Genomic DNA, 21,408 nt, shown 5'->3' on the forward strand with positions numbered 1-21,408 from the left:
TTCAACTTAACCTTTTCACATGTCATTTCCTTTCTTTCAGATGAAGAAGATCCTGTACTAATTGGATGTCCAATGGACATTATTTTGAATACTACAAGTATGCTTTCATATTCTAATGCTACTTGGATGACCCCAAATGCTTCAGATAATTCAGGCAATGTTGCCTTAATCTCTACACATAAGCCAGGTGATGGCTTTGCAGCAACAACCACTGAAGTCACTTACACAGCAACTGATCCGTATGGAAACGAAGCAATGTGTACATTCAATGTTACTGTAATTGGTAAGAATAACGTTTAATTTGTCTTAAACAATTACTATAACACATTTCAATGTATTTTCTTTCAAAAAGATACTTTTCATAAAGAGAAAGATAAACTGTACAACAAAATGTACTTTAGATAATGTACTTTTATTAATTTATTAAACAGATGCCGAGTCTCCTACTTTGCACTGTGTGTCCAATGTGACTGTGTACACCTACTTCAATTCAGCAACAGCTAATGTAACTTGGCCAATACCAGAAACAACAGACAACAGTGGGTTAAAACCTACATTAACCTCTAACTATGAACCAAATACACTGTTCGATATTGGAACAACTCTAGTAATGTACACATCAACAGATGCATCAGAAAATGTGCAAACTTGCATGTTCAATGTCACTGTAATTGGTAAGTACACTTGATATGATGAAGAAAATACATGAAAAAATACAAAAATATGTATGTATTTATTTTGTATTTACTTTTTTTTGCAGATAATGAAAATCCTGTATTTGATTGTCCTAGTGGCAACATTATGACATATACAGATGAGTCACAATATTATTCAACTGTTTATTGGAATGTGTCAGTTATTGATAATTCAGGTAATGTTACATATAATTGTACAAGTGAATCAGGTGACCAGTTTAAGGCGATTTGGCCAATTATACAACAAAATGTAAGCTGTATGGCACAGGATCCTTCAGGAAATGACGTATCCTGCTTTTTCACCGTAACAGTCGATGGTGAGTTTATCATGGTTGTGAAGATTGTCTTGCACACAAATATGTTTCTTTTACAATTAAAGTCTACAATGTTAAATCAAAATACAAAGACAACAAATAATTGTTTTCAATATTAATCTATAAGTTCAGTAAAAACAATTTATCATGGTGTATTTAATTATTGTTCTATATATTTTTAAAAATCTTATCTTAAAAATATTATTACATTAATATTATTAACTTGTCCCTCTGTTATTTTTTTTATCTTATGTGGGTTCATCCCACTTTTATTTCCATACATATGTTCTCTTTACATATATTTTTCTATGAACATTTTCATTTCAATACACTATACATATTATTATATTAACAATGTTAGTTTTGTTCATTTGTTTACATATTATCACATTGATTTTTGTATTTATATTTTCTCTTCATAGTTTCCTCTTTATATACATATTATCGATTATCTATAATACATTTTCATTAACAAGATTATTTTTTCATATCTACATGCATATTTATTTCCTAAAATTATAATATATTTTATGTTTAATAAATCCATCTAATTTAGCATCTCCTCTCCACTCTGTTGTTTATAGAGTATCAGTCAGCAAGAAATTGTTTAAAATAATTCTGTTTTTCTTATAGATAATGAGAATCCAAATATAACATGTCTCAGTGACGTTAATAAGACAACAGACAATGGACAACCAACAGCTTGGATTCAATGGGATGTTGAATACACAGACAACACAGAATCTCTATATAATCTCAGCCTAACAGGATTAGGTTTAAATTATAATTCATCTGGTGAAAACTTTCCTATTGGAACAACAACAATTGAATATACAGCAACTGATGCATTTGAAAACAATGCTAGCTGTACCTTTTATGTCACTGTGCGAGGTGAATACAAAATTATTTGGTTTACAACTATTATTTCTTCTGATTATCCTATGTTCTATCTGCCTATTAATGTCTGCAATATTTCTAAAAGTTAATATTGTTGAATTGCATTTATAACTCAAAACCAAATCTGAAATAAATCTAGATATCCCATAATAGTGATGATTTATTTTGAGAAATGTACACTGTTTGCGTTTTCAATTGTTAAAGAAATCTGGAGAATTGCTAAACTTGAGTATAACTTATTTTAATAAATTTTTCTCAGCACAAATATAAAATATAATGATTTGATAAAATAATGTATTTTATCAAATTGCATTTTTCTTTTATTCTAAATGAACAGACGAAGAAGCTCCATATATGGCTGGTTGTCCAATGGACATTATTTTGAATACTACAAGTATGTTACCATTCACTAATGCTACTTGGATGACTCCAAAAGCTACAGATAATTCAGGCAATGTTACCTTAATCTCTACACATGTACCTGGTGATGGCTTTGCAGCAACAACAACTCAAGTTACTTACACAGCAACTGATCCGTATGGAAACGAAAACATCTGTATATTTAATGTTACTGTAATCGGTAAGTAATATTAAATGTATAACAAACATATATACTTAAAATTACCTTAACAGTGCATGTAATTAACCATGTTTTTATGCACAATGTACATGTTAAACTCTTATTTCAAAGTATGAATAAGGTATTTTTTCAATTATTTACACAGATAAAGAGTCTCCTACTTTGGACTGTGTGTCCAATGTTTCCGCGTACACCGATTTAAATTCAGCAACAGCTAATGTATCCTGGCCAATATCAGAAACAACAGACAACAGTGGTTTAAAACCTTCATTAACCTCTAACTATGAACCATATACTCTCTTTAATATCGGAACAACTTTAGTAATGTACACGTCAACCGATGCATCAAATAATATGAAAACTTGCATTTTCAATGTTACTGTAATTGGTAAGTAAAATTGATACGATAAAGAAAATATATGAAAAAAATACTAAAATATGAAGATATGTTTTTTATTTTGTATTTATTTTATTGCAGATAAAGAATATCCTGTATTTGAATGCCCTAGTGGTAACATTATGTCATATACAGATGAGTCCCAATCATACTCAACTGTTTATTGGAAGGTATCAGTTACTGATAATTCAGGTAATGTTACATATGGTTGTACGAGTGAATCAGGTGACCAGTTTAATGCCGTTTGGCCAATAATACAACAAAATGTAAGCTGCATGGCACAGGATCCATCTGGAAATGACGCATCTTGCTTTTTCGCAATTACAATTGAGGGTGAGAATATTGTGATTATTGATTTATATTTATTTATTTTTAATAATATAAATATTTGTAAAATCTCAAATCTGAAGTGTAGAATAGCAGATTTTAATGTTTAAAAAAAAACATCAATATTATAAATAATTGAATGCATAAACATAATAATGTTATAAACATAATATGTTATAAAATCAGATGGAATTGTATACAAACATATTATGTTTGCATACAATTCCGTCGGATTTTACATTGACCAAAATTCATAGGTTTAATAATATTCAATATTACACCATACAAATATATTCAACATTTTCAAGTAACAGAAATTATTGTTCTTTTTTTAATTCATAGATAATGAAAACCCAATCATAAAATGTCCAAGTGACTTCAATGTGACAACAGACAATGGAAAAGCAACAGCTTGGATTCAATGGGATTTTGAATACACAGACAACACAGAATCTTTGTATGAGCTCAGCCTAACAGGATCAGGTTCAAGTTATAATCAATCTGGTGAAAACTTCTCTATTGGAACAACAACACTTGAATATACAGTAACTGATGTATTTGGAAACAGTGATAACTGCACATTTATTGTCTTTATACGAGGTGAATATACACTAGCATTGCTTTTAAAGATTATTTTAAATAATATTTTTATTTTTACACAAGCTATATTGCATAATCGTCCTCTGTACGAAATTTGAATCCAACAAAGACTACTTCTAAACCTATAAATACCGAAAGTTAGCAAAAACTCGTTTTAGAACATGAACTGTTGTCTTTTGAATTCAATATAGTAAATTGTTATCCACACATTGTCTTACGTTTATTGATTATAGAAATTAAAAATTAACTGAATAACCTAATTAGTATTACATCATCATGCAGATATTGAGAAGCCAATGCTGAATTGTCCAGATGGCATTGTAAACGTGACTTTGATTGGTGAGGCATATGGTATTGCCAATTGGGTTGAACCAGACATTACAGACAACTCTGGCATCTTTCATGTGAACATTTCAAATTACTTTTCTGGTGATCGCTTCTACCCAGGCAACACAACAGTTTATTATTTTGCTGAGGATCCATATGGAAACTCTGTTAATTGTACATTTATTGTTACAATCTTTGGTAAGATTAATTACCGTTTCGATTGTTTGTCTTATGTATAACTACAAAGTCAGTCACATGTTTAATAAATATTTAAATTAAATTATAATTTTTCCTTTCTGCCATTTCGCTCAAATTAAACTAATTAATTGTATTAGTTTAAAATGGCTTTGGCTGCGCAGAAAAATAATTCTAGATCTAGTAAAGAAATGTCCTTATTCTCAATGATATAAATTTTGGAGGTTTAGGAATAAATAACCAACTATAGACCACGTTGTCATAAAAGAAGGGCACATTTCATTTATTAGTTTACAAATCTACCAAAAGAAATCTCATTATTTCCTTATTTCTTAAAAAAATGAATAAAAGCTGACTATTGATGTCTGTTTCTCCCTCAGATGTTGAGATACCGATATTTGATCCATGTCCCAGTAATATAGACGTAAACACAGATCCCAGACTGCCATATGCTGTAGTAAATTGGAATATTTCAGTATATGATAACGTTGGTGTTATTGAACTTAATAGCAACTATGCCCCATTTGATACATTTAATATCACAGTTACAGAGGTAAAATATGTTGCAACAGACTCTGAGGGCAACGAAGCAGAGTGTACATTTAATGTCACAGTAACAGGTAATAATGATTTGGTCAGGTTATCAAATTATTTAAAATTGTAATGTCTACTTACAAATGTTCAGGTGGCCGTACATAACCCTAGCTAAAAAAGGTAACATGACTGAGATATACAGTCCAAACAGTCAGATATCTGTGAACCCAACATTGCTGTAATGTTATTTGACGTGACCAGGTAAAAAATAGCACATTTGGGACATATTATCTCCATACAGTCACCAGTTAAATCAACGTTTCTCAAACATTATGGTTAAATGAAACCCGACTTGTTATGGATATCTTCTGACTCTGGGACAGACATAGGCTACATAAGACTTGTTATTGCTCTGTTTTGTCAATAGACTAGATAGACAGAACACCTAATTTGTTTATGGGCTAGATATTTTCACAACCAGAACTTGAGAAAAGCTTCTTTAACATAATAGTAATGTTCTAATGCAACTACAAACTTAAATCTTATCTCTTAATAATATTTGTTTATATTTGTCGAATATTAATATTTAGCACACTTTTTCAGATACTGAGCCTCCTAAATACATTGGATGTCCTACTAATATGATTGTCATGGTTCCTGTTGGAATGGCCAATAGATCTGTAACATGGATAGAACCAGCAGCTACTGATAATGCCGGAGTATACAATGTAACATCAACTCACAATCCTGGTGATACATTTGAAATTGGCACAGTTACAGTGACATACACCGCATTTGATACTGCCGGATTAAAAACAACATGTGTGTTTGAAGTAACAGTTCAAGGTATTTGTTTGTTGGTGTACACTTTCTACCACTTACATTTAAACTAATAAGTGGTACAGTTAAGGTTATCCCTATAATTGCGTTGTACTGTAGGTGTGCTCATATACCCTAATGATTTATTTCCGATTATCAAGCTTGCGTATAGTGCAATCAATCAAGATTGAGTTTTGCTTATCTAGACGCCTTTTGATAAACTATACATACAGTAATCATCTTCGTCCTCCTCTATGTGGACTAATTGTACTGATTTATTTTGAATATAATATAGATACAGAAGATCCTGTGTTTATCAACTGCCCAATGTCTCCAATAGAAGTAGTCACTGATGAAGGCCTTGCATATGCCAACGTGTCATGGGATGAACCCAAACCTATGGACAATTCTGGCATGTTAACAGTTACTCAAGTGAATTATCCTGGTGATGGATTTTATGTTGGAACTCACTCTGTTAACATTACAGCTGTAGATGAAGATGGTAACATTGGCATCTGCTCTTTTACTGTAATTGTCCAAGGTAATCAATGTTTGTGTTGAGCGTGTAGCAGCCTAATGCTTGCTTATTATCATGCACTTTATTCTGCCACATGTAGTTTTACACCAGTGCATTATTTATTTCTCATTATACTGCCGTTTTTAATGCTATTCCTAAAGTATGCAACATTTCAAGTCATCACAACATATTTCTTTTCTAATTTCAGATAATGAAAATCCGGAATTCAATTGCAGCATTGGCAATGTATTAGTGGAAGTAGATATGAACAGTCCTACTGCACAGGCTGATTGGACATTACCAGACGCTACTGATAACGTAGATGTCGTCAGAATGACACAAAGTCATAACCAGTCATATTATTTTGATATAGGCATGACACTGGTGACTTACAAGGCATGGGATGATGCTGACAATCAAGATTCATGCTCATTTTATGTTATTGTAATAGGTAATATTTGTTTAAGTTTCATTTTTACAGAGACCATCCAATCAAATACGATTATATAAATATTATATCATATAGTTACCTGCTCCGATAATTTAATGTTAATTTCTGCTATAATAAATGTAGAATTCGGTTCTGAATATGACAAATTCACAATATCTCTTACTTTAACAATATTTATTATACAGATAAATATCCACCAGTAATTTCAGACTGTCCTGATTACCCTGTTATGTCATACACTGACCCTGGTCAAGCTACTGGCACTGCCAACTGGACTGAACCAATAGCTTCTGACAATTCAGGTTACCTCAACTGGTATAAATCCAATCTACCATTTTCATTATTCCCAATTGGTGAAACATTGGTGTCCTACAACGCAACAGACAACAGTAGTAACACTGCTATCTGTTTGTTTTCGGTTGATATTGTTGGTAAGTTTGCTTTAAGTTTGGCTCTATGGTTCATGGTTTCATGCAGATTACATATTGTTTTCGCATCTTAGTAATAGTATAATCTTTGTTGGCCATTTGCTGACTCTCATCTTCTTGCAAATAATATAAACTTTTAGTATGTATAGAGTGTTATAAAAACATTTTAGTTACAGTTAAAGGTTTTTTTCCTAAAGTAAAATTTAGAAAGTACCTTCACTCTTAGATTAAACGAAACAAAAAAAAAATCCTTCAATCCACGTATTGTTGTATGTTGTCTTTAACAAAAGTGGAAGAATTTGCTTTCTTACGATGAAAACAAATAAATTACATAATTCTTTTTCTTGTTATTTTTTTCCGACAAACTTAGACTACGAGGCTCCCATTTTCTATACTTGTCCATCAAATATTACTATGGCTACTGATCCTAATCTAGCATCAGCAATAGTGAACTGGAGTGACCCAAGTGTGTCGGACAACAGTGGAGAGATCTTGTTGAGTGTTCAGTCTCATATGTCTGGTGACATGTTTAGAATAGGGCAAACATTAGTTGTATATAATGCAACTGATTCTTACAACAACATAGCAGTTTGTTCTTTCATTATTCATATTTATGGTAAGTGCTGATTTTGTTTTATGATACATATGTTGATGTCCTGTAAGATAAGATAACAACCACAGAAGAATTCAGCCCTCTTTATTTAGTATACGTATAGTTTGAAAATGACTTGGCGTGACCGAGTTATTTTCCATAATGTTACCTGTGTTGAAAATCATGATAGTGTGTTAAACATAGAAACACTTTTATTTGTAATGATAGTATCTAAATTTTGGTTTCAAGTTGATTTTGTTCACTCGAAATGTTTTACATTACATTTAGTATTTCTTCAATTTACTATTGGTAATTTTCAATAGATGATGATGATCCAAACTTGCAGTGCCCATCTGATATTACAACTAATACAACATATGGCCAACATGACACATACAATGTCACCTGGAGTGATCCGATTGTAAATGACAATTCTGGTGAAGTTATAAAACCAACGTCCAAGTACACATCTGGAAACAATGCTTTTAACATTGGAAGTACTGTTGTTATATATGATGCAGTTGATAGCTCAGGCAATGCAGCAATGTGCAACTTTACAATTACAGTTACTGGTAAGTATTCTTTCATTGTTTGTTGTATTTCAATTGAATATAATTTAAAATCAAAGCATTTTATGTACCTTTGCAAAGATGAAAACAAAACACGAGGCAGAAATAAGTTATTCATCGGGAACCAATGTAATTTCCCGGTATTTTTAAAACATACGCCACAGTTTTTAAACCTTAGTTTATTGTAGTTCTTATAGTAACCCAGTTTTAGATTAGTATTTAAATATACTTTGATATTTACATTAATTTATTTACAAAGAAATATTACAGTGCTCTATTTTATTTTAGATAAGGAAAATCCAGTTATCAATAACTGTCCAATTGATACGACAGTAAACACTACTACGGGACTACCGACTGCTAATATATCTTGGATAGAACCAACAGCAATTGACAATTCTGGGTATTGGGGTCTCACAGCAGACATAGGACCAGGAAGTGAGTTCCCAATTGGCAATATTGTGGTGACATACACTGCTGAAGATCCATATGAAAATACTGCTACGTGTTCATTTACTGTCACTGTAGAAGGTATGTTAATACTTATTTTGACCAAAGTGATTATGAAGTAGTCAGTAGCTTTGCTATTATATATAATTGAAATAAGTACGCTCTCAAAAGGAAAAAAAACAATCAAGTACATCTAATCTGGTACATATACTGTACATGTTTATTTACTTGTTTATATGTATAAAGATTTGTGTTATCTTTTTATAATTATAGACATCGAAGCACCAGTGTTTACATTCTGTCCTGATAGTCAGTCAGTAAACACTACTAACGGAGAATATATCGGTGTTGCTACATGGAACACACCAACAGCTAGCGACAATTCAGAAACTTTACCAATTATCGTTGGCTCACACAACACCACATTTAAATTCCCAGCTGGGAATACACTGGTACAATACACTGCAACTGATCCATACGATAATGTTAATACGACGTGTACTTTTACCATTACAGTTGAAGGTATTCTTTTGAGTAATTTCTCTTGTTGATTCATTTCATAGTTATTATTACAATAACATTGATACTGTTTTTCCGTTATTTTCTTATAACTTGTTTTAAGATATTCTATATCTACTCAGTACACTATGTAAAATACGATATTAAATACACGTGGATCTGAACTTTTCTCTGCCATGAGCCATCTGAATAAACATTGAAGCTATTTCATTTTACAATTATGATAATATATGTTGTCATCATTTGTAATGTATACGTTATAAGCCTATGCCCCTGTGGCCGTTTTTTCACATGTATATATTCTGAGATACCTCTCCATTTCTTTTTTCTCCATGTTCTTCATATATATACATATATATATATATATATTTAAAGAATGCAAATAAAGAAAGAATGCATTACTGTACTTGTTTCATTAAGTTATAATAATATCTAAAAAAACTTGAAATCACAGATAATGAAGCACCAATTATTACGTCTTGCCCTGACAATATTGAGACAACTACTGATACTATAACAGATTCTACCACTGTGACTTGGACACCTATTACTACAGCTACCGACAACTCGGGTGTAGCACCAAACATCACTACTACTATTGAGCAAGGAGCAACATTGGCCATTGGGAATCATACCGTTGATGTAACTGCAACCGACAGTTCTGGAAACATCAACACCACATGTTTTTTTAATATTGAAGTTTTAGGTAATAAATTACATAATGTACTCATCCTTTGTATTGAAACTGCATGTAAATGTATTCTAATTTATTAACCCTTTAAATTAATTATTTTGGCCTTCAATATCTAATTATAATCTAACTCAACCTGATTAGAGTATACTGGATTTCCCTATGGTAAAAATCAGTATCGAAATCAGTATCAGTACATATACCAGTTTACTGTATTTGACATTATGTAAATTTATATATTTTTGCAGCTAAAACTATCCAAATAATCATCTTAATTTCCTTCTTGTAGATGATGTACCTCCTGTACTTACATGTCCAAATGATATATTTGTTATGCTTGGAAATACAAGTTCTACCGTTGTTGTCAACTGGACACCAGCTAGTGTTTTTGATAATTCTGGGCTGGCTATAGTGCTTTATTCTTCACCAAAGATGAGTGGTGACAAGTTTAATATTGGGACTTTTGTTATAACTTATACTGCCATTGATGCTTTTCACAATATAGCTACGTGTACCTTTACAATAACTGTTAGAGGTAAATGAAAATCAACTCAATTTTTGTAATTTTATAGCGATTTAAACTTTACTGGTATAATAAGTACTTGGCTGTAGGCGACGCAATTAGCATAATACATTCCACTGGCTGCATAAAAAAGATTTATAATTCAAAGGTGCATGACCAAGTAGCTTGTCATATGATGCCAAATTGTAGAATGGTTATAAGGTCTGATATATCTGCTGACCCATATAAAATATCTAAAACTGTATTGATTTTTTTTATAGATTTGGAATTACCATATTTTGAAAAATGTCCGGAATCGTTTACCGTAGGAACAGATCCTGGATTAGCAACAGCTAATGTGTCATGGGTTGAACCAGTTGCTATTGACAATAATGGTATAAACAGAACAGTGCAGAATTATTATCCCAATCAGATGTACAATATTTCAACATACACTTTGATGTATATTGCTTATGATAACTCAAATAACAATGCAACATGTGAATTTGTCATTTCAGTGGAAGGTAGGTATAACGCAAGCATTTGAATACGCAATCATTTGAATACCTAAATATATTTTGAGATTGGTGAATTGATTCCTTATTTTTAAACATCTTTTTGTAATTTGCACTTTATAAATTCAAAACCATTACCCATTCACACGTACAATACAAATGTAACAGAGCTTTCAGATGCTAGTTTTGTCATGGTCGGTATTATGTAAAATAAACGCCTAGATTGTTTCTGTCGTCTTGAAAATACTCGATTTAAGCTCAGGTATTATACGTAAGAAATATTAAGTTGAAACACTGTCTAGAACCTGGACTATATATAAACTCCATTTAAAAAAACTCATGACTCATTGGTGTCGAAGATACCGACCGTACATTTGTTTTAAGAGTTGACACAGAAACATTTTTACACGTTTGTATCAAAGTTATCTGTAAATCGAGTATTAGTTATAGCCTACTTAGTTACTTAAATGCATATAATGGCAGGTTTACATCTTTCATACCCGGCTAACTTATCTACCAGTACAACCGCAGTGTGTTTTAACCTAAAGAATAACACATGTTGTAGACTTATATAATATCAAAATGAAACATTGTTTTTTGTTCTTTCCAGATAAAGAATTTCCAAATATTATATGTCCTGATAATATAACAAAGGAAACAGATCCTGGAATAGCCTTGACATTAGTAACTTGGAATGTACCTGTACCAACTGATAATGTAGCAATTTTGCCAACCAGCGCAGTGGCTATTCCTCTCGTTTCTCCTCCTGTACAAATTTCTATTACTGGTAATGTGGCATATGAGCAAGGTTACACAGCAGAAGATACTTCAGGGAACATTGCTTCCTGTACATTCTATATCACGGTTGAAGGTATTGTACATTCTTCAGTTTCTGAATCTCATGGTTTACACTATTGTTTTAGAAAAACATGAGTATGTTGAAATCGACATCTTACAAGTATTAATATGTTGAAATTTACCAGGGACGACGTTGAATTGTTGCATTAAAATATACATTGGGTAATGGTAATATCTGTCAATCATGTGAGAGGTTGGGTTCAAAACCGTTACCATTTGTTTGTATCTCCAGTCAATGTTCTTTATACTCATTGCCTCGTATCTCGTGCTTGATCTGTGTGTGTAAATTCTTCGTGGTACCATAAACGGTATGGTACATGATTAAAAAACCTATGGGATTATCTTCCATTTTGCTGATCGTGGTCCTATACACTAAGCCTACTGCGAGAGCAGTCTTTTACCGAAGAGGTCACCTCTGAATACACGATAGACAAGTCAGTAAAAGTGAGATTTCTGTGGATACAATTTTAAGATAATCTGATTGCTGGTACAAAAGAAAAAAGAAATTCTAATAAATAATTTTCAACATGGTGTATAAATATTTTTTTAACAGATAAAGAACCACCTGTGATTACTGACTGTCCTCCGGATATGAATTTGACAACATCTTCAGGTATAAACTATACTACTGCTACCTGGACAGAACCAACGGCAGAAGATAATGCAGGAACTCCAAAACTTGTAACAACACACAGTAGTGGAAGCAAGTTTTACACAGGTGACACGATTGTAACATACACAGCCGAAGATGGTTTTATGAATACTGCTACGTGTAATTTTACAATAAATGTACAAGGTTAGTGTTAAATTTTAATTAGTTACTACTTCTACTTTTTTTATATTTTATATAATTCTTTAAAAAAATATTTCCAAAAATAAAAAACAAACAGGCATCACATAACAATGGTAATAAGATATCAAATGATGTAAAGAAATAATCTGGTATGTCATCGTAAAATTAAAATGAAGAGTTCACAAAAAATGAACACAATTTAAGAGCATGTTATTCTTCTACAAGTGAAAATTAATAATTAATTGATGATTAATATGCTTACGATATTACTTTACTTTATTGCCAACAAAAACATAAACAATCATCATTAACAAAAGGAGATTATTAACTTCATATCCCAAAATGATGGTTTGATCATTTAAACAAAAGTTATAAATCCTCATATTCTAACGATATCTCATATTGTTATTTATTAAGTTACACTCTTATAATAAATGTTTCACTGTATCACTTTTACAATAGGAGAATGATTTATATATATATATATGTATAATTTGTTTAGATATTGAACCACCAGAGGCGTTGACCTGCCCAGAGAATGATACCTATAGTACAGACCCTGGAGTTCCTTACAAAAAAGACATTAATTGGACAGTACCTGTATTCCAGGATAATGTACCTGGACTCTTAGATTACAGCAGTAATATAAATCCGTCATCAAATACATTTCAACTCGGAACTACAATGGTGAAGTATGAATCTACAGACACATCAATGAACACTGGGTATTGTATTTTCTACATAACAGTCATTGGTAAGAAATTACATTGCTATATTTTTAAAATCCCTCCTCACTCCATAATGACCGCTATATTGGAGCCATTGATACCCATGTGCCTGCAGTGTGAACATGTGTATAATGAACAAAAATGTACAAAATCTCTCTTCTTTTATAATAATAGATGATGAAAACCCACAAATATCCTGTCCTGACAATGTGAATATCCATGCTGGTGACGGGTCATCTGGAGCGGTGGTCAAATGGTCACTGAATATCACCGATAACACCGATGACTTACGAGTGTCTGGGACCGGTACACAGTACAATCAATCTGGACATGAGTTTCCAATTGGCGTTACAACATTAGAGTATGTGGTAACAGATGGATTTGGAAACATGGATAACTGCACTTTTACAGTAATTGTTATAGGTACGACTTTTTATTCATTTGTTACGGTATACCATGAGAGTGTTATGCATCAAACCGCCACTTTCTTAACATAGCAAGCATTAAATACTGTTATGTTGTAATATCTAATATTTGAATTTATACTTTCTATAGATGAGCAAGATCCAGTATTTAAAACATGTCCAGATAGTATTATTACAGAAACTGATCCAAGGGCATCGACTACACGTGTAAGTTGGGACACTCCTGACATTGAAGATAACTCAGGTCAAGTGTCACTAGTTGCGTCAACGAGTCCTGATAGTTCGTTTAATATTGGAACCACTTCTGTTGTATACATTGCTAGTGATAACAGCAATAACATTGCAATATGTTCATTTAATGTCACTGTTGAAGGTAATTCAGATAAAAGAATGTTTACAATAATAATGTATTCGAAATGTTACAATATTACACAAAACCTAATTTATATGTATGTGCTGGACAAAAATAATTATTGACACAATTGTTGTTCTAATAGATACCGAAGCGCCTGTTTTAGAGTGTCCTCGTGACATCATTGATGTAGCAACCACCACATTGGGAATCCGCATTACTTGGCCAGATCCCAGATATACTGATAATTCGGAAAAATCTGTGAATATAAGTTCAACACGAACATCAGGAGATGTATTTACTTTTGGGACACATACTGTAACGTACACTGGAATTGACCAATCAGAAAACAGCGGTACATGTCAATTTGAAATCAAAATAGGAGGCAAGTATTATGAATGTTCAAAAGATTTTAATCTTTTGAACAGAAATTGATTGACACAGAAATCGGAAAGAAGTATTGTCTGAAAATTGTTTTCATTGAATCTTCACAAGTCAAGCCTGCTACATCAATGAAAAACCATTTTTAGACAATAATTTTTTTCCGCTTTCTGTGTCAACATAGTTATATAGTATCTAAGTGTGACGTAGTTAATGTACTGTACAATAAACCTCAAATAACCCAATTCAAGGATAGGTTAAATTTGTAATTCTCTGAATATTAAATAAGAATCAGATACAAAACTGGCACATTTGTATTATATTTAAGTTTGTTTGCTATTAAACAAATCAAAAGGGTCTTGTATAGGTTATAATTGATGTTGCAATATTTATTTTCACAGATTCGTGTACTTCTTCACCTTGTCAAAATGGAGGAACCTGTGCACAGTTAGAGACAGACTTTGAATGCAACTGTCCTGTATTATATGAAGGCAACTTATGTCAAATACCACCAGGTATCTATATAACCAAGTTGGTATTCTCGTAGTACTAGACCGAATTGTATCCTATTTGTTATTTTGCATTGTATCTAAAACTCCCTGTTTCACATTGTTATTTAGGAACGAGGGCCATTTCATTATTTTGAATGTTTTCTTATTATTTGCTAGCAGTAAAAACAAGCAATTATAGAATAATACATTTGTAACGATGATTCATGATGCATTTTTGCTTCACTTCTATTTAGTGAGGTTAATAATAAACAATAGGAATTTGAAACCAATATATATGACCAATTTTCAAATACAACTAGTATACATTTATTACATAATATTTAGGTGAGCCAACAGCAGAAATTCAACCTTTATCGAAGAGTGTTAATTTGCAAAGTACAGTCACTTTTGAATGTATTATAACTTACTCAATTGATTGGCGTTGGTATAAAGACGACGTTGAACTCTCATCTGAAACACAAAGTCTAAAGTTCCTCACAATTAATGAAGTTGGTCTGGAAAATCAAGGCTATTATTACTGCAAAGCGTTTGGAGTATCACCACATGATGGCGTAACAGATAATTCAATGAAAGCAGTTCTTGTTGTTAAAGGTACACGTATTACAGTACTTACTTCAAAGCTACTAGAAAATAGACACAAATTGTAATTTAAGAAGGGATCATTATAAAGATACTGTCTGTTCAGAGGTGCATTATGAAATAATTTGATATCCTCATAAGGAATATTTTCTATTAGTTTATATTTTCAAAAAAATAGTCCAGAGAAAAAAAATAGATATAGATATAAACTTGTAACTCTAAAAAAGGGAATAACACTCAGACATACGTGTTGATGCCATGTAATAACACTCAGATATACGTGTTAATGCCATATAATAACACTCAGACATACGTGTTAATGCCATGTATACACTCAGACATACGTGTTAATGCCATGTAATAGCACTCAGACATACGTGTTAATGCCATGTAATAACACTCAGACATACGTGTTAATGCCATTTAATAACACTCAGACATACGTGTTAATGCCATGTAATAACACTCAGACATACGTGTTAATGCCATGTAATAACACTCAGACATACGTGTTAATGCCATGTAATAACACTCAGACATACGTGTTAATGCTACGTAATAACACACAGACATACGTGTTAATGCCATGTAATAACACTCAGACATACTTGTTAATGCCATCTAATAACACTCAGACATACGTGTTAATGCCATGTAATAACACTCAGACATACGTGTTAATGCCATGTAATAACACTCAGACATACGTGTTAATGCCATGTAATAACACTCAGACATACGTGTTAAGCCTGGTTTCCATTAAAATCGCTACAGCGTTTCCATTAAAATCGCTACACGCGCGGATGTCGCCGACGCAATCGGGAATGCTCCCCGATTCATCGCAGTCAAATCGGCAAAGTTCAACCATGTTCAACTTTGCCGATTTTGTCGGCGATGAATAGTATACGCGTACCAAAGAATATTTAGCGCTCGCGTACTAGATCCCCGATAAATTCTAGCGTTTCCACAGAATCGCTACGCTCTGTCGTGTAGCGATTTTATGGAAACCAGGCTTTAAGGCCATGTAATAACACTCAGACATACGTGTTAATGCCATGTAATAACACTCAGACATACGTGTTAACGCCATGTAATAACACTCAGACATACGTGTTAATGCCATGTCGACCAATCAAGTTCTGGTATTTAATACCTTAATATAATACTTAGCGCTGTAATAAAACATTTGAGATCCACCGAGGGGTTTTCTTTGTCTTGGGTATCAAACTGTACAACGATAGAAAAGGCAGTATGTGTTATATTACATTTTCCCAGTTGTTTAGTCCTACTTTAGGTAAAAAAAGACTGTTTCCAGTTACTTAGATCAAATACGCACTGGAAACTTACCCCTATGCCTTTGTATTAACATAGAATGTGTAGTATTAGAAAACATATAAACTTATGTTAAGTAACATCAATTGAAGTTTATTTATGCATTCAACGAAAGGGTATAATTAAAATCTGTTTTCACATGTTATAGATTATAACATTCATTATCAATATAGATTGCATTATATGAATATGATGTTTAGTATTCTTTAGAAATAGCTATTGCTATTGAATAATATGGTGCAGTACAATTCTTACTAACTTTGTATCTATTATTATACAGATGCTATTGCTGTGCCAACAGTGTTAACTTTCCTAAATTTTCAATTTACTTCGGCAATGAACAACCCTTCCTCTGAAGAATTCAAAAACACTTCTACTATAATTGCAAATTTGGTAGGTTTTTATTAGTTTATTCTTTTTGAAAATGGTTAAAACATTATTTATTATAGCCTGAGCATATTATCGCCTTCTATGATTATTTTACATCTACAGTTTTCACATTATTTTAGGTTGTCAGTTTATTCATCTCTATTGATTGATTTTTATTGGATATTCAATCAAAATGGTAATGGATACAACATATACATAATAAAAAAAATAGACTGTTATTATCTTTTGATATAATTATACGCTTGAAAGAAAAGTTCATGTCCGTGTCTTCCTAAATGTCCTGATGTCATACTTCCTTTTATGTTTACAGTTAACTGAGAGCATAAGTATAAGTGATATATTTGTTCAAGTTCGTACTCTAAGATCTGGAAGCGTGATTGCAAATATCAATATATACACACCAAGTTCGGATGTATCGTATGACAATTTCAGCAAAAGTTTATCAGAAGAGTTTACCAAGTTAGGAAATGAAGGAACTATAGATGCTGATAATATTGCCATATTTAGCACAGGTAAGAACTTGCATTTAGATTTTTGTTTTACGTTTTGTATAAAAATGCATTTGAAATGAGAAAAATCATGGACCGTTATGTTGTTGTGTTTATATAATCCATTAAAAAAAAATGGGTTCATTTATTTATTTATTTATTAAAGAGAGTTGTGAAAAGGAGATAATAGATTACTTAACATTCGAAACTACGGATGCTGGTCAAAATGCATCCTCCAAGGAAGTTTGTCCAGAATCTAAAATTAATTGTAAGTTTGAATTTTCTATTATTTATAGAATATTATGTTTGGTAGAATAATTGCATGGATAAATGATTTTAACTAATGCATTATTTTCCTAATCTAAAAATCAAGTAAATTGTATCGTTTGTGTAAAGCAGCACATTAAATGATTGACTAAAGGACTGAGCACCAAACGCTTGGAATTAGTGATCAACTACTCACTTATTACAAGACTGTAGTGAGTCTATTTCTTTTCACACCCGGAAGAGCCCATTGTAGTGATCATTAATTATAAGACTAAAATAATCTATCTTATTTCCCCAAATAGATGGTACGTCACTTGGTTTGTGTACATGCTATAGTGATGGCCTGTCAGCTGCTGTTTGGCAAGATGTAATTTTACAAGACTGTGGTCGAGATGCTACAGCCGATGAACTTTTGGAAAGGTTAACTATGGTGAGTTACACATTTGTAGTGGAGTTAGATTGAATCAAAGAAAAGATAAAATAGTTTGCAATATTAACTACTTAATAATCTATTGAAACAAGTGCATGGAGTAAGAATAATGTTTACCATTTCTCTTACCTACTAACATCTGTTGTATTAGCAGGAATGATATTTCAACTTTAATGTTCTGATATTAGAGATATTTCAAGTTCACTGCTCTGATATTATAAATATTAGTACAAATTCACTATTATTTTAATATTGATTAATAATTGATGTTACTGTTACTGTTTTGTGTATTACAAATTAATTTATAATTTTTGTTTCTAATTATAATTATATCTGAAAAATGTTTAGTAGTCCCTTGAAACATACTTACATTCCATTATTTATCAACACCTTTTTCATACTATTATTTTTCTTTCGTGTATTATTGTTTACTTTATTTTGTGATTCTACTACAGCTCTTTGGTTTTTATTCGCGTGATTAACAGTAGCGTGTTAGCATGTAGCCCAGCCAGTGGCTAAAATCACAATATAAATGCAGGAACCCAATATGTATTTTATATTTGTGCAGGTGACAGTTACTGAAGAAAATGCAGAGAAAGTAATTACAGCAGTCAACAACATTACAACAAGTGAATCAGACACTATTACACCAGATGGTTTGGAAGCAACTGCAGAAATTATTGAAAGTGTTACTTCTGTAAATTCAACATCTGCTGAAGTGAGTTTATTCACACTTAAAGAAAATATATTCTTCTACGATTTAAATTGTTGATTAGAGTAGGGATAATAGTTTAAAAACACAAATTGTTATTTAATTTTAAAATTCCATTACAGGTGACATCAACTTTAGTTGACACTGTTGCTAGTCTTTTTAAAGTGGATGAGGAGGTTCTTTTAGAGAGTCAGATGGAAACACAAGCTCCAAGTAGAATTGTTGAATCTCTTGAAGAACAATTAGCAGTTGTTGATCTTGAAAATGATAAATATGAATTTGTAACGAGCAGTGTAGCAGTACAAGCTCAGAATGTAAAAACCAATGAACTCGAAAACACTGGGATTGGATTTGCATCTTATCAATCGGCAGATACTAGTGTAATAGTAAATGTGACAGGATTTAGTGAGGAGGATGAACTAGATAATTCCGCATCTGTCAGTATCTACATTCCTTCGACAATTACTGAAATGTTTGCAACATCTAATGGTATGTTGTTAACAGTCTAGTAATATTTCTTTTGTGACCGTGTAAATGTCATTATAATTATCTTATCAACATCATTGGTTTTCGAAAATAGGAGTGTACTGTACATTAAAGCCCAATGCAAAATTATGTCAATTGAACAACGTGAGTTTATAAAAGAACAGAAAATATATTTATTTAGTATTACTCGCCAGAAAATGTATCTTTTTTTTAACAGGATCAAGAGCTGCTTTTCGTATTGTTACAGTAGTATATAATGATAGTTCACTCTTTCCGACAAACCAGTTTAATACTGACAGGCGACCCAATGGTCAAGTAATTTCATTGTCAATACCTGGAGTAGAATTGAACAATTTATCAGATCCAATTATTACAACATTTATACCTGCTGAGGTAAGTAGACAACCTGTTTCTAGAGTCTAGTATTTTACATTTAAATTACAGAATACATAAAGCATGATATTCTTCCTTATCTTCTATACATATCTTGAATAGAAATATTACTTAGGAACGTCATAAATTTAAGATCATAATAGTTAACTTCTCTAATTAGACTATGAATTTATTGTTTTAGAAATGTTACATTTAAGATACACACATATTGTTAATCTCCCAATAAACACTCTAGTTGTAATAAGTACTTTGTGTATAGAGATGTTACATTTAAGATCCTAATAAATATAATGGAATATGAATATTATTTGTGGGGATATTACATATCCTATTGAATGTAAACTTCTCTCACTTGACTAATGCATATCATGTAATGTTACATTGAAAATCATAATGATACAATTTTATAACTGGAAGTATCTCTTCTGAAAGAATCACAAACTGGTACAGAGGTATTTTAATATTATACCATATACAAAAAAACATCGCAGTACATGTAATAAGGTTAGACAAACTAATGTATAATGACAGTAACGTGTGATGTCTGGTTTACCTTTCATGTATATACAGTTTGTATAATTTGATTTTCCTACTTCTAGATATCCGCAAATAATAACGAGACAGCCTGTGTGTTCTGGGATTTTGATCTTGATGGTAATGGTGGATGGTCAAGTGCTGGATGTTACTTAGCTAATGGATCATTGGATGGCAGTGACAGACAAATTTGTCATTGCGACCATTTAACCAATTTTGCAATTCTTATGGTAAGTTATGGGAGGATATAAATTCTTATAGCATAACACTCAATTTGTTTTATTACTTAGTATGTGACACATTTTTTATTAAATAATTATGCACCAGCATGGCAAACATTTTAAAATAATAGCATCTTGATTTGAATTGACCTTTTATTCCACGCTCATTTATATAGCACACACTCTTTGGGAAATATGAGTAAACCAACTGATAACTACAAAAACGTATTAGGCCTACGTATTGGAAAAGAAGAGAATTGTAAACAAAAACACATTTTATTTTCATTTAGAATTTTTATGGAGATGATAAGCTTCCTTCACCGGACTTAGCAAAGTACATAACATACATTGGTCTTGGTGTTTCAATTGTTTGTTTAATTGCAACCATATTTACCTTTACAACAAACAGGTAAGGCTTAGTTCATAGCAACATGTTATTACTACAAGTTTGAGTTTGTATACAAATGTACTTTATTTCTAAAAATTCAAATTTGCTCAATTGAGCTCAGATCTTAACACTGGTCATCAGACACAATTTTGATTACCTATATGTATGATCCTAGTGATCATTGTATCACCAGGAGTATTCAGTAATGTATTGCTGCAAT

The 21,408-nt window shown here is 31.8% G+C and overlaps 1 protein-coding gene across 1 annotated transcript in view; it reads left to right on the forward strand.

Moving 5' to 3' along the window:
- LOC140040691 (uncharacterized) overlaps positions 1-21,408 on the forward strand; it is a 28,027-nt gene that overhangs the window by 3,174 nt on the left and 3,445 nt on the right. Inside the window, exons 4-39 of the mRNA XM_072086814.1 lie at positions 41-283; positions 432-674; positions 761-1,012; positions 1,643-1,900; positions 2,244-2,486; positions 2,632-2,874; positions 2,965-3,216; positions 3,553-3,810; positions 4,093-4,335; positions 4,713-4,952; positions 5,470-5,712; positions 5,981-6,226; positions 6,411-6,653; positions 6,839-7,084; positions 7,452-7,697; positions 7,997-8,245; positions 8,531-8,773; positions 10,192-10,437; positions 10,686-10,928; positions 11,530-11,790; positions 12,331-12,573; positions 13,073-13,324; positions 13,473-13,721; positions 13,854-14,096; positions 14,221-14,460; positions 14,858-14,971; positions 15,293-15,559; positions 17,160-17,272; positions 17,580-17,781; positions 17,924-18,025; positions 18,327-18,454; positions 19,023-19,172; positions 19,289-19,655; positions 19,870-20,045; positions 20,645-20,809; positions 21,091-21,209. Of these exons, the coding sequence (XP_071942915.1) occupies positions 41-283; positions 432-674; positions 761-1,012; positions 1,643-1,900; positions 2,244-2,486; positions 2,632-2,874; positions 2,965-3,216; positions 3,553-3,810; positions 4,093-4,335; positions 4,713-4,952; positions 5,470-5,712; positions 5,981-6,226; positions 6,411-6,653; positions 6,839-7,084; positions 7,452-7,697; positions 7,997-8,245; positions 8,531-8,773; positions 10,192-10,437; positions 10,686-10,928; positions 11,530-11,790; positions 12,331-12,573; positions 13,073-13,324; positions 13,473-13,721; positions 13,854-14,096; positions 14,221-14,460; positions 14,858-14,971; positions 15,293-15,559; positions 17,160-17,272; positions 17,580-17,781; positions 17,924-18,025; positions 18,327-18,454; positions 19,023-19,172; positions 19,289-19,655; positions 19,870-20,045; positions 20,645-20,809; positions 21,091-21,209 (8,071 nt within the window). The remainder of the gene's footprint in view (positions 1-40; positions 284-431; positions 675-760; positions 1,013-1,642; positions 1,901-2,243; positions 2,487-2,631; positions 2,875-2,964; positions 3,217-3,552; positions 3,811-4,092; positions 4,336-4,712; positions 4,953-5,469; positions 5,713-5,980; positions 6,227-6,410; positions 6,654-6,838; positions 7,085-7,451; positions 7,698-7,996; positions 8,246-8,530; positions 8,774-10,191; positions 10,438-10,685; positions 10,929-11,529; positions 11,791-12,330; positions 12,574-13,072; positions 13,325-13,472; positions 13,722-13,853; positions 14,097-14,220; positions 14,461-14,857; positions 14,972-15,292; positions 15,560-17,159; positions 17,273-17,579; positions 17,782-17,923; positions 18,026-18,326; positions 18,455-19,022; positions 19,173-19,288; positions 19,656-19,869; positions 20,046-20,644; positions 20,810-21,090; positions 21,210-21,408) is intronic.

The sequence above is a fragment of the Antedon mediterranea genome, chromosome 1 (assembly GCF_964355755.1).
Source record: "Antedon mediterranea chromosome 1, ecAntMedi1.1, whole genome shotgun sequence".
Classification (NCBI taxonomy): Eukaryota; Metazoa; Echinodermata; class Crinoidea; order Comatulida; family Antedonidae; genus Antedon; species Antedon mediterranea.